The sequence below is a fragment of the Miscanthus floridulus genome, unplaced genomic scaffold, assembly GCF_019320115.1.
Source record: "Miscanthus floridulus cultivar M001 unplaced genomic scaffold, ASM1932011v1 os_1004, whole genome shotgun sequence".
Lineage (NCBI taxonomy): Eukaryota > Viridiplantae > Streptophyta > Magnoliopsida > Poales > Poaceae > Miscanthus > Miscanthus floridulus.
The window spans coordinates 1,023-28,257 of NW_027097461.1; the positions used below are offsets into that span (position 1 = coordinate 1,023).

The window sequence follows — 27,235 nt, forward strand, 5'->3', positions numbered from 1 at the left end:
AAGAATTATTCTTTTTTTTTGAAAAATCTTTGCCGAGGGCCTCCAACCATGGCCCTCGGCAAAGAAATGTGTAGAATTTTTCCAAAAATTTTTTGCCGAGGGCAATGGGACGGCCCTCGGCAAAGAATTATTCTTTTTTTTTTGAAAAATCTTTGCCGAGGGCTTCCACGCAGGCCCTCGGCAAAGAAATTTTATTTTTTTAAAAAAAAGTCTTTGCCGAGGGCCTCCAACCATGGCCCTCGGCAAAGAAATGTTGCAGAAATTTTATTTTTTAAAAAAATTCTTTGCCGAGGGCAATGGGACGGCCCTCGGCAAAGGACCCTTCTTTGCCGAGGGCCTTGGTCATTGCCCTCGGCAAAGAGGCAGAAATTTAATTTTTTTTTTTGCATTCCATCGACACAAGCATTTCATATATATACATATATATATCAACCATCACATATATATATATATCACACAGAACCCATTTTCTCACAATATATCACAACCATAATTGTGAACCACAAATCACAATATATTACAACGACAAGTCACATGTTCATCATCATTCACATGTTTATTACGACAAGTTCATGAAATCCAAGCACAAGTCAGAACAATAAACCACAAATATTACAATAAAGTCCAACCACATCACCTAGCACTAGTCCTCATCAAGGTAGCCTATGAGACGGTGGTGAAGAAAAGGCGGAATCACCCGGTGATGCACTACCAAATTGATTGGAACCCGCGGACGGAGGCTGCACAAAGGAGCAGAGATTGCATGTGTGAGTAATCCGGGAAAACAGTTTTGGAACTTTATCACACTCGACCTCTCTTGTATAGAACAGTGGGTGTTATTGACATGATAGTTTCACAATTCTTGTGGCTTTGAGCAGTCAGATGGCCTCACCTATTATGTAAATATATATAGGACTATTAGCATAACAGGTATGTATGTAAGACTCAAATACTGCTTCGGTGCTTCCAGAAGCACCAATAATTTTGGTTGGTCAAGGATCCCGAGATCACTATGGGGCAAATATCGTAAGCCTGTAACGAAGGGAGCACAGATAGCACAACTGAAGGATGACACAGGGAAAGTGCTTCATTTTAAGTGAGCTTAAGCACACTAGGAAAATTTGAGTCATGCAAATACATGCTAGAATTTATTGTAAAATATAAGCATACTTCAAGTTATTACCCCTTCAAGATCACTCCAAGGAGGCTTTCCATCGAACATCTCTATGATGGTGCAGCCGAGACTCCATATATCAACAGCGAGATCATAGCCTACATCTTTCATTAGTGTAGCTTGAACCATCTGAAGAAAGAAAAATTTTATCAATAACAGTACAAATAAATTTCTAGTCACAAGCATGTTACTAACTTTGATATAAAAATAAACACATGAAGCAGCAAAATACAGTAAAAGGCTCATTTGACAAGCCAAATTGGCTTTCTACTAAAGGCTAACTAATTCATTAAAAAAAACTGCCACCCAAGCTGTGAACTAGAGAAATGAGCTACTGTTGTTTTATTTTGTATGTCTCACAATTGGTTGCCTAACTAACTGCCCGTTTGTGAGTTCATATATCAAATAATATTTATTTTGATTACAAATGCATTTCGTACAAAGTTAAGAGAGCTTCATAGCCCATCAACATAATATATGTTCTTATTCCTTTGTTGCACACACTGACTTTAAGCAGCCCATGCAACAGGCTCTGGAGTCTCACTGTGCTTTGCAGTTTCAGTAAGTACAGAACTTCTGAGCTCCCAATGTTTTTTTTTCACGATCTTGCCTGAGCATATTACTCGAGTTCACACTGTAATTGACAACCCATGCTGAAAACAGTGTAAGGTTAGATAAAAATCATAGTATTATCGTGTTATGCAACATTACAATTTTATACAGACCAAAGTTTGTGTGTGTGTGTGGTGGGGGGTGGGGGGGGCGGGGGTCACATGTTGTACATAGAAAATTAAATTGATACTTAGTTGCATGAAAAGTTGGTAGTAATACAAGGAATATCTTAAGATACCTCTGGGGCCATCCAGTATGGTGTTCCCTTCAGTGAAAGATTAGGGGCTGCAGTACTTAACTGGTAAAAGGAGAAAATGGTGTCAATGGTGCCACATGAAAAATGTTACTGAACTCATGAGTCTATACTCACATGCTTGGCCATTCCAAAGTCAGCCAATTTGACTACACCCTGAACATCAACTAGCAGATTTGCTCCTTTGATATCCCTGTAACTGTATATTTTCATTGCCTTTTACATAAATGACACAAACTGAAAGCAGATGCATTAGTATATAGCAATCAAAACCTTACTGAGAGGTGCACTCCATGTTACTCTTTTGAAAACTTTTGTTTGAGGTTGCTCAGCTTTGATACACAAGCTATGCCCTCCACCTTTTCATATATTCGCCTAGGTGAGCTAAGGCATTGAATAAGATGGCTTGAGTTTTATTTCTGCTCATGGTTGTCAACAAAGTTCCTATTTTTATGTACTTTCATGAGTACTCTTTTTTTAAAAAAAAATGAGACCATAGCTCCTTCATCTCCCATCCTATATATGTTCAAATGACCACAGAAACGACAAGGTATCATGATAAGGGATGACCAATATAACCAACACTCCAACAGTGATGCATTTGGATCTCGGATGCAATAACCAATTTGCATACCAAAGTCTAGTAAGCCAACATAAGAAAGAACATAGCATCTATGTGAGAAAAATTAAACAAATAAGTATTTTGTGGGAAAGTTTCTCCTAAAAAGTTTTGTGTGGGAAAATCTAAAATTGCGAAAGTTTACTAGAAGCTCCTAAGCAAGACAGAAGAACTAGGAACCAAGCCACAAGTCAACATACCAGTTGACCTGGCACACAAAAAATGCATTTGAACAATGACAGGGATTTGCATACCTATGCATAATCTTTTGGCCATGCAAAAATGCTAGACGCCTTAGAATATGGCGGGTGAAGTTGCGAATAACTGATTCTATCATTGCTCCATAATGTTGTTTGACATACTTATTAATTGAACCCGGGTGAACGTATTCCAGGTAAATGTAAAAACGATCTTCAATCTGCAAGACTCCCCAAAGATTACATGATGAACTAAAAAGCAGAGCCCCTTTTTCGTTGACTTCTATCCAGAACAGGTGAACTGTAGGGCAATAGTAGTAGATGTCTGTTATGAGCAATTGTCAACTGCTCGAAAATTCAGTTGAAACAAACATTCTAGTACAGAGACAGTCCCAATCCCCTTTGTTCCTACATTTCCACATCTCAATACATGCTTAGGATCCCCGAATAATCATAAACGCCTTTCAACCGATTGTTGGAACTACGGAATCATACTACAATGCCAATTGCAAATTGACTGCAAATGTAGCACTTCCCCTACACACGTGATTAGAATCTACAGGCAATCAAATCGAGCCATGCTACACATACAGTCATCCATGCGATCAAATTGAATTCCGATTAAATTGGGCGAAAGAAGAAAAAGGGGCGATTTATTTTGGAAGCAGAAAACACCGCACCTGGCCACGAGCGTCGTCCTGTCGCCCCACCCATCGGCGATCCCGAGCGGGTCCGGCAGCCTGGGCGAGGGCAGCGGCAGCGGGTGCAGGACGGGCGAGGACGCGGACCTAGGCGGCTGCGCGCCGCCCTCCCTGGAGCTGGCGGACCTGGAGATGGGGGTGCCGACTGCGATCCCGATGGCCTCGGAGGCAGAGGAGCGGCCCCTCTGCTGCGGCGGGGAGGAGGAGGAGGACCTGTCGGAGACGTCGTCGTCGATGCCAAGGTCCCCGGGCTCGACGTCGACGCTGCCAACATCGACGTGGCGCAGCTTTCGCTAGCGCGTGAGCTTGGGCGGCGCGGTGGTGGGGCAGCGGGGCGCGCCGGGCGGCGGGGGGGGGGGGGGGGGCGAGCAGCGGCGGCGGCGTGCAGCAGCGGCGTATGAAATGTGGGCGGGGATTTTGGGCCAGGCCGCTGGCTGATTTAGGGTTGGGCACTTTGCCGAGGGCCCAGATCCAGGGCCCTCGGCAAAGATTTTTTTTTATTTTTTTTAAATTTTCTTTGCCGAGGGCTATTGGCCAGGCACTTGGCAAAGATCCCCTTTGCCGAGGGCCAGGCTAAGCCCTCGGCAAAGATTTTTTTTTTGGTTTTTTGAACCCAGTTTTTTTTGGTGCTATAATACATTATTGAAAACTCAATTTTAAAATTTGGGCCAATTTTGACTTTTTTTGATATATTTTCCTAATTTATTTATTTTCGTTGATTTTTTCGAATATTTCAAATTTGAACTGCAATTGGATGGAATAATGCAATTTAGTCATTCAAAAATGTTATTCATAGTATTTGGTGTATGTTGAGTCCCTATCCACGAACTCGCATCAAATTTCGGGCATTTTCTTCACGTAACATGACGAGGAACTTGTCGGAAAAGTGTTTTTAAATTATATAAAATCCATACGAAGTCCGAAAATCATGAAACTTGTCGAGGTGTCATGTTATCGCATGTGTAGGTTGTGGTAAAAAATTGAGAAGGTTTCGAGCAAGTTGTGACGTCGGATGCCTAAAACCCCTCCACATGTGACATGCAGCCTACACATGTTGAGATCACATGTGGAGATGTCTAGGTTTCAGGCATCTGACGTCGCAACTCGTTCGAAACCTTCTCAATTTTTTACCACAGCCTACACATACGATAACATGACATCTCGCCAAGTTTCATGATTTTTGGACTTCGTATGGATTTTATATAATTTTAAAACACTTTTTCGGCAAGTCGGTCGTCATGTTACGCGAAGAAGATGCGCGAAATTTGATGCGAGTTCGTGGATAGGGACTCAACATGCACCAATTAACATGAATAATATTTTTTGAAACACTATATTGCAATATTCCATGCACCTGCAGTTCAAATTTGACATATTCGAAAAAATCAACGAATCGAAATAAATTAAGGAAATATACAAAAAAAGTCAAAATTGGCCCAAATTTTAAAATTGAGTTCAAAACAATGTATTGTAGCACCACAAAAAAACTGGGCTAAAAAACCAAAAAAAAAATCTTTGCCGAGGGCCTAGCCTGGCCCTCGGCAAAGGGCTTCTTTGCCGAGGGCCTCGCCTCGGGCCCTCGGCAAAGGGCTTCTTTGCCGAGGGCCTCGCCTTGGGCGCTCGGCAAAGACGATTTATAAAAAAAAAATTTGGTCGAAAAAGTGGTTCCAAAAAAAAATATTTGCCGAGGGCCTGGTCTAGGGCCCTCGGCAAAGACTTTTTTAAAAATTATTTTTGCCGAAAAACTGGTTTCACAGAAAAAAAACCCTTTGCCGAGGGCCTAACGGGTGGCCCTCGGCAAAGCTTGACGGGAATGGCCGCTGTGACCCAACGGGCCTAATTTGCCGAGGGCCACGGCCCTCGGCAAAGATTTGATTTGCAGTGGGCCTGTCTTTGCCGAGGGCCGGACCCTCGGCAAAGGCCTCTTTGCCGAGGGCCGTTCTTTGTCGAGGGCTCCTGTGGCTGGCCCTCGGCAAAGAGTGTCTTTGCCGAGTGCCCGAGATTTGGCCCTCGGCAAAGCATCAGGCCCTCGGCAAAGCACGCGTTTCCGGTAGTGGAGGAACCGTTAAATTTAGACCATTGGATCTGATTTAGGGTTTGGTTTCCTGACCGGTTAATAAGAAGAAAAAAAAGGCCCCATTATGCCACCGGCTCTTCCTCACGCTGCTTTGTTCAGAGCCGCATCCTCCTGTTCCCGCCGCCGCCTCTCGCCTGAGCTCTTCCTTTGTTCGCACCGCTCCTGTCTCTCTGTCTCCTTCAAGCTGACAACGTTTGAGGAGGTCCCCTTGCCAGGTCGTCTTCCCTCGCTGGAAGTAGCACGCATCTTGCATGCATCCTCGCTTCTGTACCTCAGTTACTACTCAAGTTATTGTTTTCCCGTGAGTTGCTTTCATCTAATCTTGGTGCTCCTACGTGAAGCTGCTGGAAGTAGCAAGGCTAGCTACTGCTGGCGCATAGATCCTGGGAGGCCACTGTCGTGAAGGCAAAGGGAAATAGCAGAAAGAGAATTGGGGCAAGAAAGAGGAGGAAAGAAAAGGTTAGACTTATGGGGATCTATTTAGTTCTTTGCGAAATTAAGGTTTCTGTTGTGGCAGCTGTCTTAACAAGGACGTAGAGGCAGCAGTTACGTACGTGTACAAGTCAATTTGTAACTGGTAGATCAATTTGGAGTATGCTCTAATTATGCAGATTGAATCGCCGAATTTCTGGGAACAATCTGTAAATTATCTCAACAGGTGAGTTAAACAAAAGTCACAGCTCTCATTTTTATCTTCCCAACGGTGCTGACTTCATTCAAATCCGATAAGTTATGCCCAAAACAGTGCTGCTTTCTAGCAAGACATATTCTCTGTGCATAAATCTTTTATCTATTTTCGAGGTATTTAGAGTCAGAATTGGTCCTGGATTTCTAAACCAAATTATAGGAAATTTTCTGTAGATATCCGAGATGTATTTATTAGCTGCATTTGGATAATAGAATTGAGAGTTATGGTCAAAACAGCAAGGAACTCAAATTTTACTGGATCTTTTAAAAATATGAGAATTGACATATTAGGGTTCGACTGAGAGGTTTAATTGAGCTTTTATAAAATAGCTTCGTGATCGATGTGGATTAGTTCCTATAGTAGTTTGCTCCTCGGGTGTGGGAAGCGCCGTTGCCGAGGGTGGCACGCATGCCGGATTCTCGCCAAACTTAAGGCAAGTGCATGACGAACCTATGTATGCGCTTATGCCTCTTGTTTGAGTTTTCAATTGATTCAATTGTTTCCTGTGCTATATGATTGAAGCTCCGAGTGTTCTTTTAAATTCAATTCCTGCTTCGGTGGATCCAGATGTGCAATTTGGTTTTTATATTCAAGTTCAAGTTTCATGATTTCTTTTACATTCAATTCTAGTGCTGGTTTATCCGGAGGTGCAATTTGGTTCTTGTGTTCAGGTTCCAGCGAGTAAGTGCTGGCCCCACTTGCTTGGCTTTAGCGATAAATGCTAAGGATTCAAGTTCGTCCGTTTCAGATGGAAACTACTATTTCGAGGATTCAAGTGTTGTCCGTTTCAGACGAAAACTACTGTTCATGGATGTTCTGATTTTTCGTTCGCGGACAACGTTGACTTTCTTCTTTCGGTTCTAATTGTACTTGCCGAGTGTTTTTACTCACCCTTGTGTTTATTTGGTTTTTACGTACTAAATGACAGCAGCATGCATGGGAACCGGGGTAGCACCTTCATGATACGAACACCTAATTTACATATGCTTTGCTTAACTAGAGGTTGCTTAATGGTTGATTTGGATGAGACGATGTTTGCTATTGGGATGGTTCCTTTGATACTATTGTTGGTGATTATATCGCCTTTGTAATGTGATTTACCTGTTTAGATGCCCAGAATACTAGGGAAACTCTGCCAAAATTTTTAATGATTTGCAGACATAATAAAATTTAGATGTTGTTTGGTAGCCTCCAGTGGTGTTCCTATCCGGGGCGTTGCACTTTGATTCACACGAGCAAGTCATAACATTACATACCCATCATGTTTATATAGTGGAACAAATATGATGTGGCGAAGGCTTTGTCATGTGTAAAGGTGAAGTTGTCACGTATGTCATTCCTCATGTATCTAGAGAACTCCTATAGAAAAGGACACTTTTTATAGCACGTAGTGGACACTATCTTGCCAGCACATACCATATAATCCAACAAAACTGATAACTAAGCGTCGAAGTTGACTAGGTGCCATATCATCTCTAGCTCATCCGTTTTTGGCGAAATCTGAGATCTGAACAGATATACATGAGCTCTCACTTGTATAAATAGGCCCCAAATCAATAGCTAATCCACCACCCATATCACTGATAGCAATCAAAAACTTGCCAAGTGAAACGCACTAGCAACATCTTAGCAACAATGGCTGCCAAGATATTTGCCCTCCTTGCACTCCTTGCTCTTTCGGTCAGCGCTACAACTGCATTCATCATTCCGCAGTGTTCACCAGCTATTGCTGCAGGCTATGAACGCCCAGTTCTGCGGGCCTATAGGCTACAACAGGTGCTCGCGGCGAGCATCTTACAACAACCAATTGCCCAATTGCAACAGCAATCCTCGGCTCACCTACTAGTACAGACCATCGTAGCGCAACTGCAACAGCGGCAGTTCCTGCCAGCGCTTAGTCAACTAGCTGTGGCAAACCCTGCTGCCTACTTGCAGCAGCAACAGCTGCTTCCTACAAACCCACTGGCTGCGGCGAATGCCATTGAATACCTGCAACAACAACAGTTACAACAGTTTCTGCCAGCGCTCAGGCAACTAGCCGTGGCGAACCCTGCCGCCTACTTGCTACGGCAACAGCTGCTTCCATTCAACCAACTAGCTGTGGCGAACGCCGCTGCATACCTGCAACAGCAGCAGCCGCTTCCAATTATCCAGTCGGCTGTTGCAACCGCCGCTGCCTACCACCAGCAACAACAGCTGCTCCCAGTTAACCCAATTGCACTGGCTAACCCGTTGGCTGCCGCCTTCCTGCAGCAGCAACAATTGCTGCCATTCAACCAGATGTCTTTGATTAACCCTGCCTTGTCGTGGCAGCAACCCAACGTTGGAGGTGCCATCTTCTAGAATACAAATGAGTTGTACTTGATAACAATGTTCTTGTGTCGGCGTGTGCAACTTCCCAGAAATAATCAATACATTGATTGAGATTTATCTGAGTCTATCCTTAATTTTTTTTCTGTGTATAATCAATTGAAAAATATCAAATCATAACTACAGCCACGTGCTTGATTAATACGTAGAGAATACCACATTACATCATCAATATCAAGATGTGCCAGCCTGACCTCTTGAACGTTCTCATTTGGCTGTGTGCGTGGGTGTTTGTGAAATAGATGCGACTGTACGTGCGTGTAGTTGAGTACTTGCATCTATGGTATGTTGTTTTAAGAAAGTCATGGGCACATATGCTTTGACCATTGTCTTTCAAGTCAGGTGCACGTATACAAAGGAAAACATAATAGAAGTTCATGAGTAAACGTATATGTGCATGCAAAGTTGGTATGCAAAGTCACACCTCTTAATTATTTTTTCTAGTAAATATTTGGTGCGTGTGTTTTTATCTTGGAGCAAAATTGTGCAAGACACCATAATATTGTAGAAAAATAAGGAAATAATTGGAGCCCATGAACTTGACAAGGCCGAGGGCATTAAATCAACTAGACCCTATCAGTAACAATTTGGAAGTACATAACAACAAAGTATAAAACTCGTCGCCAAAAAAAAATTATGATGAACGTGAAGTTTAATTACCCACAAATATGTTCGAGCAAATTTTAAAGAGGGACACCAAACTTGCGTCAAATTGACTGCACAACATGGTAGCTCACTTTTCTACTAGGTAGCATTACCAAAGATGGGATCTTTGTTGATGGGCACCACACCGACTATAATATGATTTAGAGTGGGGCTATCAAAACCCAAAAGTAACGTCCCCAGATTAAAGTACTAAACGTCCACCGCCATCCTACTGGTCTGTAGAGAGAGAACCCACCTGGAGTGCCATTCTGACGCCGAGTCTAGTCCAATGGATTGTAGTTTTCATCTATGTGTAGAATGTGAAAAAGTTCATGTTCTAAAATCTTAAATCTAAACAAATCCAGAAGTTTATTACTGACACGACTGGTTTACTAGGGGTAGCTCATAGCACTAGAACCAATGTAACCTTAACTCACATGTTATATAAAACTAGAACAGATATATTATCATATCTATTTGAGCACCCATAAAGCAAATTATTATAGAATCATGAAATGCATTGCTTTGTAAATGAACAAGGAATAGTAAATGAAGCCATGAAGATTTTGTTGGTCTCGCTCTGATTATGTGTCAACAGAAGTTACTATTTTTAAATGTTTTTAGCCTTATTGGATTTGCTTAGCCTAAAATTAATGTCCAGTCCTAGAGATTAAGGTTATTATCCGAATGTTCTAGAGATTCTTTTGGACAAGATTCAGGTCGTGTGTAGGGAAATCCGAAATATCTTTGATTCGAATCCACGGAATTAATATATGTGTACCTATGTGCTCACTATTCTAGTGAAGACGAATATGATGGAGTGGGTTGTCATGGAACTTCAAGTCTGGATGTTGTAGTTTTTCGCATAAAAAATCAACGCAAGCCCCATCTTAGTCTTCTTTATCTTGAGTTTTTGCAGCACAACTGAGCAAGGTTTATGTTAATGATCGTGTTGTTTTTTTTCTTGAATGGATCTATGCCTTTGAGCCCAAACGACTTTTGTTTCGAACAGCTAGGAGGTTGGCCATGATCCTCTTCATCTGTATATTGAAGGGCAGATTCATATCATAGATGGTGGAAGGAACAAAAGTGGCATCAAACTTATCATTCTCCTTACTATATGGAAATAATTTAAGCATGAGTTTAGTGAAAATTAGATGTACTTCTATTTGAATCAAGAGGTAGAGTTCAACATATAGCCCCTCCGCTCCTGTTTATTACTTGCTCTAGCTTTTCCCAAAGGTAATCTTACCTACCTTTGACATATTTCTTAGAAAAATTACCAAAAATCTTGAACATCAAGTTTGTTTCATTGAATTCTTCATTGCATATGTCTTGATAGTGCATTTTTGTTGTCAAGATTTATTTAAAACTTTTTCAAAGTTAGACAAGCTTGATTTTAGACAAAAATAAAGTGAATTGTAATCCAGAACAAAGGGAGTGTGTGGCAGTGGCCAAGATAGTAGTAAGCATTCCAGTTTTGTATATTCTATGCGTGTGCATGCATTTTATACATACTGGGACTTCAATTAGTCACGGTCTAGCAGCATTTGTTCATTCGCTGCTTGATAGCTTCTCACATAACTACTGTATATACTTCAACCATGATGAGTACGATGCTACAACAAAGTCCGTTGATAAAGGCTTTGTGTAATATCCCGAATTTTTTTAATACAAAATTAATAAGTTGACCGAACGGACTAATGAGACGAGCAAATTTTGACTATTTGAACCGGGAGTCATATGGGCGATCGGACACCGTGGTTGTGCTGATCTCGTCGACACGAATTCATTTGAGTACTAACATGTTTCGTTTGGAGGTTGGATGAATTTAGGAGGAACCGTTAAATTTAGACCATTGGATCTGATTTAGGGTTTGGTTTCCTGACCGGTTAATAAGAAGAAGAAAAAGGCCCCATTATGCCACCGGCTCTTCCTCACGCTGCTTTGTTCAAAGCCGCATCCTACTGTTCCTGCCGCCGCCTCTCGCCTGAGCTCTTCCTTTGTTCGCACCGCTCCTGTCTCTCTGTCTCGTTCAAGCTGCCAACGTTTGAGGAGGTCCCCTTGCCAGGTCGTCTTCCCTCGCTGGAAGTAGCACGCATCTTGCATGCATCCTCGCTTCTGTACCTCAGTTCCTACTCTAGTTATTGTTTTCCCGTGAGTTGCTTTCATCTAATCTTGGTGCTCCTACGTGAAGCTGCTGGAAGTAGCAAGGCTAGCTACTGCTGGCGCATAGATCCTGGGAGGCCACTGTCGTGAAGCCAAAGGGAAATAGCAGAAAGAGAATTGGGGCAAGAAAGAGGAGGAAAGAAAAGGTTAGACTTATGGGGATCTATTTAGTTCTTTGCGAAATTAAGGTTTCTGTTGTGGCAGCTGTCTTAACAAGGACGTAGAGGCAGCACTTACGTACGTGTACAAGTCAATTTGTAACTGGTAGATCAATTTGGAGTATGCTCTAATTATGCAGATTGAATCGCCGAATTTCTGGGAATAATCTGTAAATTATCTCAACAGGTGAGTTAAACAAAAGTCACAGCTCTCATTTTTATCTTCCCAACGGTGCTGATTTCATTCAAATCCGATAAGTTATGCCCAAAACAGTGCTGCTTTCTCGCCAGACATATTCTCTAGTGCATAAATCTTTTATCTATTTTCGAGGTATTTAGATTTAGAATTGGGGCTGGATTTCTAAACCAAATAATAGGAAATTTTCTGTAGATATCCGAGATGTATTTATTTGCTGCATTTGGATAATATAATTGAGAGTTATGGTCAAAACAGCAAGGAACTCAAATTTTACCGGATCTTCTAAAAATATGAGAATTGACATATTAGGGTTCGACTGAGAGGTTTAATTGAGCTTTTATAAAATAGCTTCGTGATCGATGTGGATTAGTTCCTATAGTAGTTTGCTCCTCGGGTGTGGGAAGCGCCGTTGCCGAGGGTGGCACGCATGCCGGATTCTCGCCAAACTTAAGGCAAGTGCATGACGAACCTATGTATAGGCTTATGCCTCTTGTTTGAGTTTTCAATTGATTCAATTGTTTCATGTGCTATATGATTCAAGCTGCGAGTGTTCTTTTAAATTCAATTCCTGCTTCGGTGGATCCGGATGTGCAATTTGGTTTTTATATTCAAGTTCAAGTTTCATGATTTCTTTTACATTCAATTCTAGTGCTGGTTTATTATGCGGAGGTGCAATTTGTTTCTTGTGTTCAGGTTCCTACGAGTAAGTGCTGGCCCCACTTGCTTGGCTTTACCAGTAAATGCTAAGGATTCAAGTGTTCTCCGTTTCAGACGAAAACTACTGTTCATGGATGTTCTGATTTTCGCTCGTGGACAACGTTGACTTTCTTCTTTCGGTTCTAATTGTACTTGCCGAGTGTTTTTACTCACCCTTGTGTTTATTTGGTTTTTACGTACTAAATGACAGCAGCATGCATGGGAACCGGGGGTAGCACCTTCATGATACGAACACCTAATTTACATATGCTTTGCTTAACTAGAGGTTGCTTAATGATTGATTTGGATGAGACGATGTTTGCTATTGGGATGGTTCCTTTGATACTATCGTTGGTGATTATATCGCCTTTGTAATGTGATTTACCTGTTTAGATGCCCAGAATACTAGGGAAACTCTGCCAAAATTTTTAATGATTTGCAGACATAATAAAATTTAGATGTTGTTTGGTAGCCTCCGGTGGTGTTCCTATCCGGGGCGTTACACTTTGATTCACATGAGCAAGTCATAACATTACATGCCCATCATGTTTATAAAGTGGAACAAATATGATGTGGCGAAGGCTTTGTCATGTGTAAAGGTGAAGTTGTCACGTATGTCATTCCTCATGTATCTACAGAACTCCTATAGAAAAGGACACTTTTTATAGCACGTAGTGGACACTATCTTGCCAGCACATACCATATAATCCAACAAAACTGATAACTAAGCGTCGAAGTTGACTAGGTGCCATATCATCTCTAGCTCATCCGTTTTTTGGCGAAATCCGAGAGCTGAACAGATATACATGAGCTCTCACTTGTATAAATAGGCCCCAAATCAATAGCTAATCCACCACCCATATCACTGATAGCAATCAAAAACTTGCCAAGTGAAACGCACTAGCAACATCTTAGCAACAATGGCTGCCAAGATATTTGCCCTCCTTGCACTCCTTGCTCTTTCGGTCAGCGCTACAACTGCATTCATCATTCCGCAGTGCTCACCAGCTACTGCTGCGGGCTATGAACACCCAGTTCTGCGGGCCTATAGGCTACAACAGGTGCTCGCGGCGAGCATCTTACAACAACCAATTGCCCAATTGCAACAGCAATCCTCGGCTCACCTACTAGTACAGACCATCGTAGCGCAACTACAACAGCAGCAGTTCCTGCCAGCGCTTAGTCAACTAGCTGTGGCAAACCCTGCTGCCTACTTGCAGCAGCAACAGCTGCTTCCTGCAAACCCACTGGCTGCGGCGAATGCCATTGAATATCTGCAACAACAACAGTTACAACAGTTTCTGCCAGCGCTCAGGCAACTAGCCGTGGCGAACCCTGCCGCCTACTTGCTACGGCAACAGCTGCTTCCATTCAACGAACTAGCTGTGGCGAACGCCGCTGCATACCTGCAACAGCAGCAGCCGCTTCCGATTACCCAGTCGGCTGTTGCAACCGCCGCTGCCTACCACCAGCAACAACAGCTGCTCCCAGTTAACCCATTGGCACTGGCTAACCCGTTGGCTGCCGCCTTCCTGCAGCAGCAACAATTGCTGCCATTCAACCAGATGTCTTTGATTAACCCTGCCTTGTCGTGGCAGCAACCCAACGTTGGAGGTGCCATCTTCTAGAATACAAATGAGTTGTACTTGATAACAATGTTCTTGTGTCGGCGTGTGCAACTTCCCAGAAATAATCAATACATTGATTGAGATTTATCTGAGTCTATTCCTTAATTTTTTTCTCTGTATAATCAATTGAAAAATATCAAATCATAACTACAGCCACGTGCTTGATTAATACGTAGAGAATACCACATTACATCATCAATATCAAGATGTGCCAGCCTGACCTCTTGAGCGTTCTCATTTGGCTGTGTGCGTGGGTGTTTGTGAAATAGATGCGACTGTACGTGCGTGTAGTTGAGTACTTGCATCTATGGTATGTTGTTTTAAGAAAGTCATGGGCACATATGCTTTGACCATTGTCTTTCAAGTCAGGTGCACGTATACAAAGGAAAACATAATAGAAGTTCATGAGTAAACGTATATGTGCATGCAAAGTTGGTATGCAAAGTCACACCTCTTAATTATTTTTTCTATTAAATATTTGGTGCGTGTGTTTTTATCTTGGAGCAAAATTGTGCAAGACACCATAATATTGTAGAAAAATAAGGAAATAATTGGAGCCCATGAACTTGACATAGGCCGAGGGCATTAAATCAACTAGACCCTATCAGTAACAATTTGGAAGTACATAACAACAAAGTATAAAACTCGTCGCCAAAAAAAATTATGATGAATGTGAAGTTTAATTACCCACGAATATGTTCGAGCAAATTTTAAAGAGGGACACCAAACTTGCGTCAAATTGACTGCACAACATGGTAGCTCACTTTTCTGCTAGGTAGCATTACCAAAGATGGGATCTTTGTTGATGGGCACCACACCGACTATAATATGATTTAGAGTGGGGCTATCAAAACCCAAAAGTATCGTCCCCAGATTAAAGTACTAAACGTCCACCGCCATCCTACTGGTCTGTAGAGAGAGAACCCACCTGGAGTGCCATTCTGACACCGAGCCTAGTCCAATGGATTGTAGTTTTCATCTATGTGTAGAATGTGAAAAAGCTTCATGTTCTAAAATCTTAAATCTAAACAAATCCAGAAGTTTATTACTGACACGACGGTTTACTAGGGGTAGCTCATAGCACTAGAACCAATGTAACCTTAACTCACATGTTATACAAAACTAGAACAGATATATTATCATATCTATTTGAGCACCCATAAAGCAAATTATTATAGAATCATGAAATGCATTGCTTTGTAAATGAACGAGGAATAGTAAATGAAGCCATGAAGATTTTGTTGGTCTCGCTCTGATTATGTGTCAACAGAAGTTACTATTTTTAAATGTTTTTAGCCTTATTGGATTTGCTTAGCCTAAAATTAATGTCCAGTCCTAGAGATTAAGGTTATTATCCGAATGTTCCAGAGATTCTTTTGGACAAGATTCAGGTCGTGTGTAGGGAAATCCGAAATATCTTTGATTCGAATCCACGGAATTAATATATGTGTACCTATGTGCTCACTATTCTAGTGAAGACGAATATGATGGAGTGGGTTGTCATGGAACTTCAAGTCTGGATGTTGTAGTTTTTCGCATAAAAAATCAACGCAAGCCCCATCTTAGTCTTCTTTATCTTGAGTTTTTGCAGCACAACTGAGCAAGGTTTATGTTAATGATCGTGTTGTTTTTTTTCTTGAATGGATCTATGCCTTTGAGCCCAAACGACTTTTGTTTCGAACAGCTAGGAGGTTGGCCATGATCCTCTTCATCTGTATATTGAAGGGCAGATTCATATCATAGATGGTGGAAGGAACAAAAGTGGCATCAAACTTATCATTCTCCTTACTATATGGAAATAATTTAAGCATGAGTTTAGTGAAAATTAGATGTACTTCTATTTGAATCAAGAGGTAGAGTTCAACATATAGCCCCTCCGCTCCTGTTTATTACTTGCTCTAGCTTTTCCCAAAGGTAATCTTACCTACCTTTGACATATTTCTTAGAAAAATTACCAAAAATCTTGAACATCAAGTTTGTTTCATTGAATTCTTCATTGCATATGTCTTGATAGTGCATTTTTGTTGTCAAGATTTATTTAAAACTTTTTCAAAGTTAGACAAGCTTGATTTTAGACAAAAATAAAGTGAATTGTAATCCAGAACAAAGGGAGTGTGTGGCAGTGGCCAAGATAGTAGTAAGCATTCCAGTTTTGTATATTCTATGCGTGTGCATGCATTTTATACATACTGGGACTTCAATTAGTCACGGTCTAGCAGCATTTGTTCATTCGCTGCTTGATAGCTTCTCACATAACTACTGTATATACTTCAACCATGATGAGTACGATGCTACAACAAAGTCCGTTGATAAAGGCTTTGTGTAATATCCAGAATTTTTTTAATACAAAATTAATAAGTTGACCGAACGGACTAATGAGACGAGCAAATTTTGACTATTTGAACCGGGAGTCATATGGGCGATCGGACACCGTGGTTGTGCAGATCTCGTCGAAATGAATTCATTTGAGTACTAACATGTTTCGTTTGGAGGTTGGATGAATTTAGGAGGAACCGTTAAATTTAGACCATTGGATCTGATTTAGGGTTTGGTTTCCTGACCGGTTAATAAGAAGAAGAAAAAGGCCCCATTATGCCACCGGCTCTTCCTCACGCTGCTTTGTTCAGAGCCGCATCCTACTGTTCCTGCCGCCGCCTCTCGCCTGAGCTCTTCCTTTGTTCGCACCGCTCCTGTCTCTCTGTCTCGTTCAAGCTGCCAACGTTTGAGGAGGTCCCCTTGCCAGGTCGTCTTCCCTCGCTGGAAGTAGCACGCATCTTGCATGCATCCTCGCTTCTGTACCTCAGTTTCTACTCTAGTTATTGTTTTCCCGTGAGTTGCTTTCATCTAATCTTGGTGCTCCTACGTGAAGCTGCTGGAAGTAGCAAGGCTAGCTACTGCTGGCGCATAGATCCTGGGAGGCCACTGTCGTGAAGCCAAAGGGAAATAGCAGAAAGAGAATTGGGGCAAGAAAGAGGAGGAAAGAAAAGGTTAGACTTATGGGGATCTATTTAGTTCTTTGCGAAATTAAGGTTTCTGTTGTGGCAGCTGTCTTAACAAGGACGTAGAGGCAGCACTTACGTACGTGTACAAGTCAATTTGTAACTGGTAGATCAATTTGGAGTATGCTCTAATTATGCAGATTGAATCGTCCGAATTTCTGGGAATAATCTGTAAATTATCTCAACAGGTGAGTTAAACAAAAGTCACAGCTCTCATTTTTATCTTCCCAACGGTGCTGATTTCATTCAAATCCGATAAGTTATGCCCAAAACAGTGCTGCTTTCTCGCCAGACATATTCTCTGTGCATAAATCTTTTATCTATTTTCGAGGTATTTAGATTTAGAATTGGGGCTGGATTTCTAAACCAAATAATAGGAAATTTTCTGTAGATATCCGAGATGTATTTATTTGCTGCATTTGGATAATATAATTGAGAGTTATGGTCAAAACAGCAAGGAACTCAAATTTTACCGGATCTTCTAAAAATATGAGAATTGACATATTAGGGTTCGACTGAGAGGTTTAATTGAGCTTTTATAAAATAGCTTCGTGATCGATGTGGATTAGTTCCTATAGTAGTTTGCTCCTCGGGTGTGGGAAGCGCCGTTGCCGAGGGTGGCACGCATGCCGGATTCTCGCCAAACTTAAGGCAAGTGCATGACGAACCTATGTATAGGCTTATGCCTCTTGTTTGAGTTTTCAATTGATTCAATTGTTTCATGTGCTATATGATTCAAGTTCCGAGTGTTCTTTTAAATTCAATTCCTGCTTCGGTGGATCCGGATGTGCAATTTGGTTTTTATATTCAAGTTCAAGTTTCACGATTTCTTTTACATTCAATTCTAGTGCTGGTTTATCCGGAGGTGCAATTTGGTTCTTGTGTTCAGGTTCCTGCAAGTAAGTGCTGGCCCCACTTGCTTGGCTTTACCGATAAATGCTAAGGATTCAAGTGTTGTCCGTTTCAGACGAAAACTACTGTTCATGGATGTTCTGATTTTCGCTCGCGGACAACGTTGACTTTCTTCTTTCGGTTCTAATTGTACTTGCCGAGTGTTTTTACTCACCCTTGTGTTTATTTGGTTTTTACGTACTAAATGACAGCAGCATGCATGGGAACCGGGGGTAGCACCTTCATGATACGAACACCTAATTTACATATGCTTTGCTTAACTAGAGGTTGCTTAATGATTGATTTGGATGAGACGATGTTTGCTATTGGGATGGTTCCTTTGATACTATCGTTGGTGATTATATCGCCTTTGTAATGTGATTTACCTGTTTAGATGCCCAGAATACTAGGGAAACTCTGCCAAAATTTTTAATGATTTGCAGACATAATAAAATTTAGATGTTGTTTGGTAGCCTCCGGTGGTGTTCCTATCCGGGGCGTTACACTTTGATTCACATGAGCAAGTCATAACATTACATGCCCATCATGTTTATAAAGTGGAACAAATATGATGTGGCGAAGGCTTTGTCATGTGTAAAGGTGAAGTTGTCACGTATGTCATTCCTCATGTATCTACAGAACTCCTATAGAAAAGGACACTTTTTTATAGCACGTAGTGGACACTATCTTGCCAGCACATACCATATAATCCAACAAAACTGATAACTAAGCGTCGAAGTTGACTAGGTGCCATATCATCTCTAGCTCATCCGTTTTTTGGCGAAATCCGAGAGCTGAACAGATATACATGAGCTCTCACTTGTATAAATAGGCCCCAAATCAATAGCTAATCCACCACCCATATCACTTATAGCAATCAAAAACTTGCCAAGTGAAATGCACTAGCAACATCTTAGCAACAATGGCTGCCAAGATATTTGCCCTCCTTGCACTCCTTGCTCTTTCGGTCAGCGCTACAACTGCATTCATCATTCCGCAGTGCTCACCAGCTACTGCTGCGGGCTATGAACACCCAGTTCTGCGGGCCTATAGGCTACAACAGGTGCTCGCGGCGAGCATCTTACAACAACCAATTGCCCAATTGCAACAGCAATCCTCGGCTCACCTACTAGTACAGACCATCGTAGCGCAACTGCAACAGCAGCAGTTCCTGCCAGCGCTTAGTCAACTAGCTGTGGCAAACCCTGCTGCCTACTTGCGGCAGCAACAGCTGCTTCCTGCAAACCCACTGGCTACGGCGAATGCCATTGAATATCTGCAACAATAACAGTTACAACAGTTTCTGCCAGCGCTCAGGCAACTAGCCGTGGCGAACCCTGCCGCCTACTTGCTACGGCAACAGCTGCTTCCATTCAACCAACTAGCTGTGGCGAACGCCGCTGCATACCTGCAACAGCAGCAGCCGCTTCCGATTATCTAGTCGGCGGTTGCAACCGCCGCTGCCTACCACCAGCAACAATAGCTGCTCCCAGTTAACCCATTGGCACTGGCTAACCCGTTGGCTGCCGCCTTCCTGCAGCAGCAACAATTGCTGCCATTCAACCAGATGTCTTTGATTAACCCTGCCTTGTCGTGGCAGCAACCCAACGTTGGAGGTGCCATCTTCTAGAATACAAATGAGTTGTACTTGATAACAATGTTCTTGTGTCGGCGTGTGCAACTTCCCAGAAATAATCAATACATTGATTGAGATTTATCTGAGTCTATTCCTTAATTTTTTTTCTCTGTATAATCAATTGAAAAATATCAAATCATAACTACAGCCACGTGCTTGATTAATACGTAGAGAATACCACATTACATCATCAATATCAAGATGTGCCAGCCTGACCTCTTGAATGTTCTCATTTGGCTGTGTGCGTGGGTGTTTGTGAAATAGATGCGACTGTACGTGCGTGTAGTTGAGTACTTGCATCTATGGTATGTTGTTTTAAGAAAGTCATGGGCACATATGCTTTGACCATTGTCTTTCAAGTCAGGTGCACGTATACAAAGGAAAACATAATAGAAGTTCATGAGTAAACGTATATGTGCATGCAAAGTTGGTATGCAAAGTCACACCTCTTAATTATTTTTTCTAGTAAATATTTGGTGCGTGTGTTTTTATCTTGGAGCAAAATTGTGCAAGACACCATAATATTGTAGAAAAATAAGGAAATAATTGGAGCCCATGAACTTGACAAGGCCGAGGGCATTAAATCAACTAGACCCTATCAGTAACAATTTGGAAGTACATAACAACAAAGTATAAAACTCGTCGCCAAAAAAAATTATGATGAACGTGAAGTTTAATTACCCACGAATATGTTCGAGCAAATTTTAAAGAGGGACACCAAACTTGCGTCAAATTGACTGCACAACATGGTAGCTCACTTTTCTGCTAGGTAGCATTACCAAAGATGGGATCTTTGTTGATGGGCACCACACCGACTATAATATGATTTAGAGTGGGGCTATCAAAACCCAAAAGTAACGTCCCCAGATTAAAGTACTAAACGTCCACCGCCATCCTACTGGTCTGTAGAGAGAGAACCCACCTGGAGTGCCATTCTGACACCGAGCCTAGTCCAATGGATTGTAGTTTTCATCTATGTGTAGAATGTGAAAAAGTTCATGTTCTAAAATCTTAAATCTAAACAAATCCAGAAGTTTATTACTGACACGACGGTTTACTAGGGGTAGCTCATAGCACTAGAACCAATGTAACCTTAACTCACATGTTATATAAAACTAGAACAGATATATTATCATATCTATTTGAGCACCCATAAAGCAAATTATTATAGAATCATGAAATGCATTGCTTTGTAAATGAACAAGGAATAGTAAATGAAGCCATGAAGATTTTGTTGGTCTCGCTCTGATTATGTGTCAACAGAAGTTACTATTTTTAAATGTTTTTAGCCTTATTGGATTTGCTTAGCCTAAAATTAATGTCCAGTCCTAGAGATTAAGGTTATTATCCGAATGTTCCAGAGATTCTTTTGGACAAGATTCAGGTCGTGTGTAGGGAAATCCGAAATATCTTTGATTCGAATCCACGGAATTAATATATGTGTACCTATGTGCTCACTATTCTAGTGAAGACGAATATGATGGAGTGGGTTGTCATGGAACTTCAAGTCTGGATGTTGTAGTTTTTCGCATAAAAAATCAACGCAAGCCCCATCTTAGTCTTCTTTATCTTGAGTTTTTGCAGCACAACTGAGCAAGGTTTATGTTAATGATCGTGTTGTTTTTTTTCTTGAATGGATCTATGCCTTTGAGCCCAAACGACTTTTGTTTCGAACAGCTAGGAGGTTGGCCATGATCCTCTTCATCTGTATATTGAAGGGCAGATTCATATCATAGATGGTGGAAGGAACAAAAGTGGCATCAAACTTATCATTCTCCTTACTATATGGAAATAATTTAAGCATGAGTTTAGTGAAAATTAGATGTACTTCTATTTGAATCAAGAGGTAGAGTTCAACATATAGCCCCTCCGCTCCTGTTTATTACTTGCTCTAGCTTTTCCCAAAGGTAATCTTACCTACCTTTGACATATTTCTTAGAAAAATTACCAAAAATCTTGAACATCAAGTTTGTTTCATTGAATTCTTCATTGCATATGTCTTGATAGTGCATTTTTGTTGTCAAGATTTATTTAAAACTTTTTCAAAGTTAGACAAGCTTGATTTTAGACAAAAATAAAGTGAATTGTAATCCAGAACAAAGGGAGTGTGTGGCAGTGGCCAAGATAGTAGTAAGCATTCCAGTTTTGTATATTCTATGCGTGTGCATGCATTTTATACATACTGGGACTTCAATTAGTCACGGTCTAGCAGCATTTGTTCATTCGCTGCTTGATAGCTTCTCACATAACTACTGTATATACTTCAACCATGATGAGTACAATGCTACAACAAAGTCCGTTGATAAAGGCTTTGTGTAATATCCAGAATTTTTTTAATACAAAATTAATAAGTTGACCGAACGGACTAATGAGACGAGCAAATTTTGACTATTTGAACCGGGAGTCATATGGGCGATCGGACACCGTGGTTGTGCAGATCTCGTCGAAACGAATTCATTTGAGTACTAACATGTTTCGTTTGGAGGTTGGATGAATTTAGGAGGAACCGTTAAATTTAGACCATTGGATCTGATTTAGGGTTTGGTTTCCTGACCGGTTAATAAGAAGAAGAAAAAGGCCCCATTATGCCACCGGCTCTTCCTCACGCTGCTTTGTTCAGAGCCGCATCCTACTGTTCCTGCCGCCGCCTCTCGCCTGAGCTCTTCCTTTGTTCGCACCACTCCTGTCTCTCTGTCTCGTTCAAGCTGCCAACGTTTGAGGAGGTCCCCTTGCCAGGTCGTCTTCCCTCGCTGGAAGTAGCACGCATCTTGCATGCATCCTCGCTTCTGTACCTCAGTTTCTACTCTAGTTATTGTTTTCCCGTGAGTTGCTTTCATCTAATCTTGGTGCTCCTACGTGAAGCTGCTGGAAGTAGCAAGGCTAGCTACTGCTGGCGCATAGATCCTGGGAGGCCACTGTCGTGAAGCCAAAGGGAAATAGCAGAAAGAGAATTGGGGCAAGAAAGAGGAGGAAAGAAAAGGTTAGACTTATGGGGATCTATTTAGTTCTTTGCGAAATTAAGGTTTCTGTTGTGGCAGCTGTCTTAACAAGGACGTAGAGGCAGCACTTACGTACGTGTACAAGTCAATTTGTAACTGGTAGATCAATTTGGAGTATGCTCTAATTATGCAGATTGAATCGCCGAATTTCTGGGAATAATCTGTAAATTATCTCAACAGGTGAGTTAAACAAAAGTCACAGCTCTCATTTTTATCTTCCCAACGGTGCTGATTTCATTCAAATCCGATAAGTTATGCCCAAAACAGTGCTGCTTTCTCGCCAGACATATTCTCTGTGCATAAATCTTTTATCTATTTTCGAGGTATTTAGATTTAGAATTGGGGCTGGATTTCTAAACCAAATAATAGGAAATTTTCTGTAGATATCCGAGATGTATTTATTTGCTGCATTTGGATAATATAATTGAGAGTTATGGTCAAAACAGCAAGGAACTCAAATTTTACCGGATCTTCTAAAAATATGAGAATTGACATATTAGGGTTCGACTGAGAGGTTTAATTGAGCTTTTATAAAATAGCTTCGTGATCGATGTGGATTAGTTCCTATAGTAGTTTGCTCCTCGGGTGTGGGAAGCGCCGTTGCCGAGGGTGGCACGCATGCCGGATTCTCGCCAAACTTAAGGCAAGTGCATGACGAACCTATGTATAGGCTTATGCCTCTTGTTTGAGTTTTCAATTGATTCAATTGTTTCATGTGCTATATGATTCAAGTTCCGAGTGTTCTTTTAAATTCAATTCCTGCTTCGGTGGATCCGGATGTGCAATTTGGTTTTTATATTCAAGTTCAAGTTTCACGATTTCTTTTACATTCAATTCTAGTGCTGGTTTATCCGGAGGTGCAATTTGGTTCTTGTGTTCAGGTTCCTGCAAGTAAGTGCTGGCCCCACTTGCTTGGCTTTACCGATAAATGCTAAGGATTCGAGTGTTGTCCGTTTCAGACGAAAACTACTGTTCTTGGATGTTCTGATTTTCGCTCGCGGACAACGTTGACTTTCTTCTTTCGGTTCTAATTGTACTTGCCGAGTGTTTTTACTCACCCTTGTGTTTATTTGGTTTTTACGTACTAAATGACAGCAGCATGCATGGGAACCGGGGGTAGCACCTTCATGATACGAACACCTAATTTACATATGCTTTCCTTAACTAGAGGTTGCTTAATGATTGATTTGGATGAGACGATGTTTGCTATTGGGATGGTTCCTTTGATACTATCGTTGGTAATTATATCGCCTTTGTAATGTGATTTACCTGTTTAGATGCCCAGAATACTAGGGAAACTCTGCCAAAATTTTTAATGATTTGCAGACATAATAAAATTTAGATGTTGTTTGGTAGCCTCCGGTGGTGTTCCTATACGGGGCGTTACACTTTGATTCACATGAGCAAGTCATAACATTACATGCCCATCATGTTTATAAAGTGGAACAAATATGATGTGGCGAAGGCTTTGTCATGTGTAAAGGTGAAGTTGTCACGTATGTCATTCCTCATGTATCTACAGAACTCCTATAGAAAAGGACACTTTTTATAGCACGTAGTGGACACTATCTTGCCAGCACATACCATATAATCCAACAAAACTGATAACTAAGCGTCGAAGTTGACTAGGTGCCATATCATCTCTAGCTCATTCGTTTTTTGGCGAAATCCGAGATCTGAACAGATATACATGAGCTCTCACTTGTATAAATAGGCCCCAAAGCAATAGCTAATCCACCACCCATATCACTGATAGCAATCAAAAACTTGCCAAGTGAAACGCACTAGCAACATTTTAGCAACAATGGCTGCCAAGATATTTGCCCTCCTTGCACTCCTTGCTCTGTCGGTCAGCGCTACAACTGCATTCATCATTCCGCAGTGCTCACCAGCTATTGCTGCAGGCTATGAACACCCAGTTCTACGGGCCTATAGGCTACAACAGGTGCTCACGGCGAGCATCTTACAACAACCAATTGCCCAATTGCAACAGCAATCCTCGGCTCACCTACTAGTACAGACCATCGTAGCGCAACTGCAACAGCAGCAGTTCCTGCCAGCGCTTAGTCAACTAGCTGTGGCAAACCCTGCTGCCTACTTGCAGCAGCAACAGCTGCTTCCTGCAAACCCACTGGCTACGGCGAATGCCATTGAATATCTGCAACAACAACAGTTACAACAGTTTCTGCCAGCGCTCAGGCAACTAGCCGTGGCGAACCCTGCCGCCTACTTGCTACGGCAACAGCTGCTTCCATTCAACCAACTAGCTGTGGCGAACGCCACTGCATACCTGCAACAGCAGCAGCCGCTTCCGATTATCCAGTCGGCTGTTGCAACCGCCGCTGCCTACCACCAGCAACAACAGCTGCTCCCAGTTAACCCATTGGCACTGGCTAACCCGTTGGCTGCCGCCTTCCTGCAGCAGCAACAATTGCTGCCATTCAACCAGATGTCTTTGATTAACCCTGCCTTGTCGTGGCAGCAACCCAACGTTGGAGGTGCCATCTTCTAGAATACAAATGAGTTGTACTTGATAACAATGTTCTTGTGTCGGCGTGTGCAACTTCCTAGAAATAATCAATACATTGATTGAGATTTATCTGAGTCTATCCTTAATTTTTTTTCTGTGTATAATCAATTGAAAAATATCAAATCATAACTACAGCCACGTGCTTGATTAATACGTAGAGAATACCACATTACATCATCAATATCAAGATGTGCCAGCCTGACCTCTTGAGCGTTCTCATTTGGCTGTGTGCGTGGGTGTTTGTGAAATAGATGCGACTGTACGTGCGTGTAGTTGAGTACTTGCATCTATGGTATGTTGTTTTAAGAAAGTCATGGGCACATATGCTTTGACCATTGTCTTTCAAGTCAGGTGCACGTATACAAAGGAAAACATAATAGAAGTTCATGAGTAAACGTATATGTGCATGCAAAGTTGGTATGCAAAGTCACACCTCTTAATTATTTTTTCTAGTAAATATTTGGTGCGTGTGTTTTTATCAAGGAGCAAAATTGTGCAAGACACCATAATATTGTAGAAAAATAAGGAAATAATTGGAGCCCATGAACTTGACAAGGCCGAGGGCATTAAATCAACTAGACCCTATCAGTAACAATTTGGAAGTACATAACAACAAAGTATAAAACTCGTCGCCAAAAAAAAATTATGATGAACGTGAAGTTTAATTACCCACGAATATGTTCGAGCAAATTTTAAAGAGGGACACCAAACTTGCGTCAAATTGACTGCACAACATGGTAGCTCACTTTTCTGCTAGGTAGCATTACCAAAGATGGGATCTTTGTTGATGGGCACCACACCGACTATAATATGATTTAGAGTGGGGCTATCAAAACCCAAAAGTAATGTCCCCAGATTAAAGTTTAGTCATATCCACATAGAGTCACATACTAAAATTTTCAACTTGCAAGTCTTAGAGTTTAGTAATAACAAGAATATTTACTCCAACAAATACAATACAATCTGCATATATATAACTTGGTTCTAACATATCACAATTCGAAAACCCAGCTAAGATCACTACCGGAAACTGGCTATTTGCCGAGTGTTTTTATGTTTGCCGAGTGCATTTCCTCAGCCACTCGGCAAACAAGCCTTTTGCCGAGTGCTGCGAAAAAACACTCGGCAAACGATGTAAAACACACTCGGCAAACTAGAAAAAAAAAACACTCGGCAAAACTAGGCACTCAGCAAAGAAATATGTTTGCCGAGTGTAACTATTTGGCACTCGCCAAATAATTTTATTTTTTTCTCTTTTGACCTTGAAACTTTTTCGACTCTCAACATACAACATGTGGTGTTCCATGTTAAAATTTGGTATATTTGTGGATCTGTTTGCTATATTTAATTAATTTATTGTATTTCTACGATTTTTTTGTATAAGTCAAATTTGAACTGTAAGTGATTCAAATAATATAATAAAATGAGTAGAAAAATAATATTCATGTTATCGAGTCCAGTGTGAGGGAAATGAAAAGAAATTTCGAACATCTTGTTCAGGAAATACAACCACGAACGTGTGGCCGAATGGTTTTTAAATTCTAAAAAAAACAAACAAAGTCTGAAAATCATGAGATTTGTCATGATGTGATGATATCATACGTGGAGGCTGTGGTAAAAATTTGAGAAGGTTTTAATAAAAGATGAAAGGCACAGAACAAAATTATTTGTTATTCTTTGAAAATTTTTTCCCCATGGACGGTTGCTTGTCGTCGGCATCGCCTTTCTGAGAGATTCCATGTTGTCAATTCCAATCTGGCGAGACCAAGATTAAAACTTGGCAACATCGGGTTCGGGATACAGAGACTTCGCTGTGAACAAAGATTTTTTTTTAACAAGATCCGTGGGCTATTATATCTAATACCAACTAAAAAATAGTTAAGTCTTTCGTCCAACCGTGTGTTGGTGTGCGTGCCCGACACTCTTCGTAATAACGAGACCAAAACGAAGAGGAAGACGTGGAGAATTCCACGTACGCACGTCTCTTTTTATAC

At 41.3% G+C, this 27,235-nt stretch overlaps 5 protein-coding genes across 5 annotated transcripts; 4 read left to right on the top strand and 1 right to left on the bottom strand.

Annotated features, from left to right (window-relative positions):
* Nucleotides 1-653: 653 nt before the first annotated feature.
* Nucleotides 654-5,879, bottom strand: LOC136533594 (uncharacterized). The gene is made up of 6 exons (XM_066526148.1): nucleotides 5,719-5,879; nucleotides 3,536-3,820; nucleotides 2,157-2,232; nucleotides 2,025-2,084; nucleotides 1,184-1,303; nucleotides 654-740 (listed from the first exon to the last, which is right to left on the bottom strand). Exons 1-6 carry the CDS (start codon nucleotides 5,877-5,879, stop codon nucleotides 654-656), a joined length of 789 nt encoding a protein of 262 aa, XP_066382245.1.
* Nucleotides 5,880-7,956: 2,077 nt separating this feature from the next.
* On the top strand, nucleotides 7,957-8,664 carry LOC136533597 (kafirin PSKR2-like). Its single transcript, XM_066526151.1, has one exon. The coding sequence runs from the start codon at nucleotides 7,957-7,959 to the stop codon at nucleotides 8,662-8,664; it is 708 nt and encodes a 235-aa protein (XP_066382248.1).
* A 4,814-nt stretch (nucleotides 8,665-13,478) lies between these two features.
* Nucleotides 13,479-14,186, top strand: LOC136533596 (kafirin PSKR2-like). The gene has a single exon (XM_066526150.1). The coding sequence runs from the start codon at nucleotides 13,479-13,481 to the stop codon at nucleotides 14,184-14,186; it is 708 nt and encodes a 235-aa protein (XP_066382247.1).
* A 4,812-nt stretch (nucleotides 14,187-18,998) lies between these two features.
* On the top strand, nucleotides 18,999-19,364 carry LOC136533595 (kafirin PSKR2-like). The gene has a single exon (XM_066526149.1). The coding sequence runs from the start codon at nucleotides 18,999-19,001 to the stop codon at nucleotides 19,362-19,364; it is 366 nt and encodes a 121-aa protein (XP_066382246.1).
* A 5,151-nt stretch (nucleotides 19,365-24,515) lies between these two features.
* Nucleotides 24,516-25,223, top strand: LOC136533598 (kafirin PSKR2-like). The gene has a single exon (XM_066526152.1). It carries the CDS (start codon nucleotides 24,516-24,518, stop codon nucleotides 25,221-25,223), a length of 708 nt encoding a protein of 235 aa, XP_066382249.1.
* The last annotated feature ends 2,012 nt before the right edge of the window (nucleotides 25,224-27,235 follow it).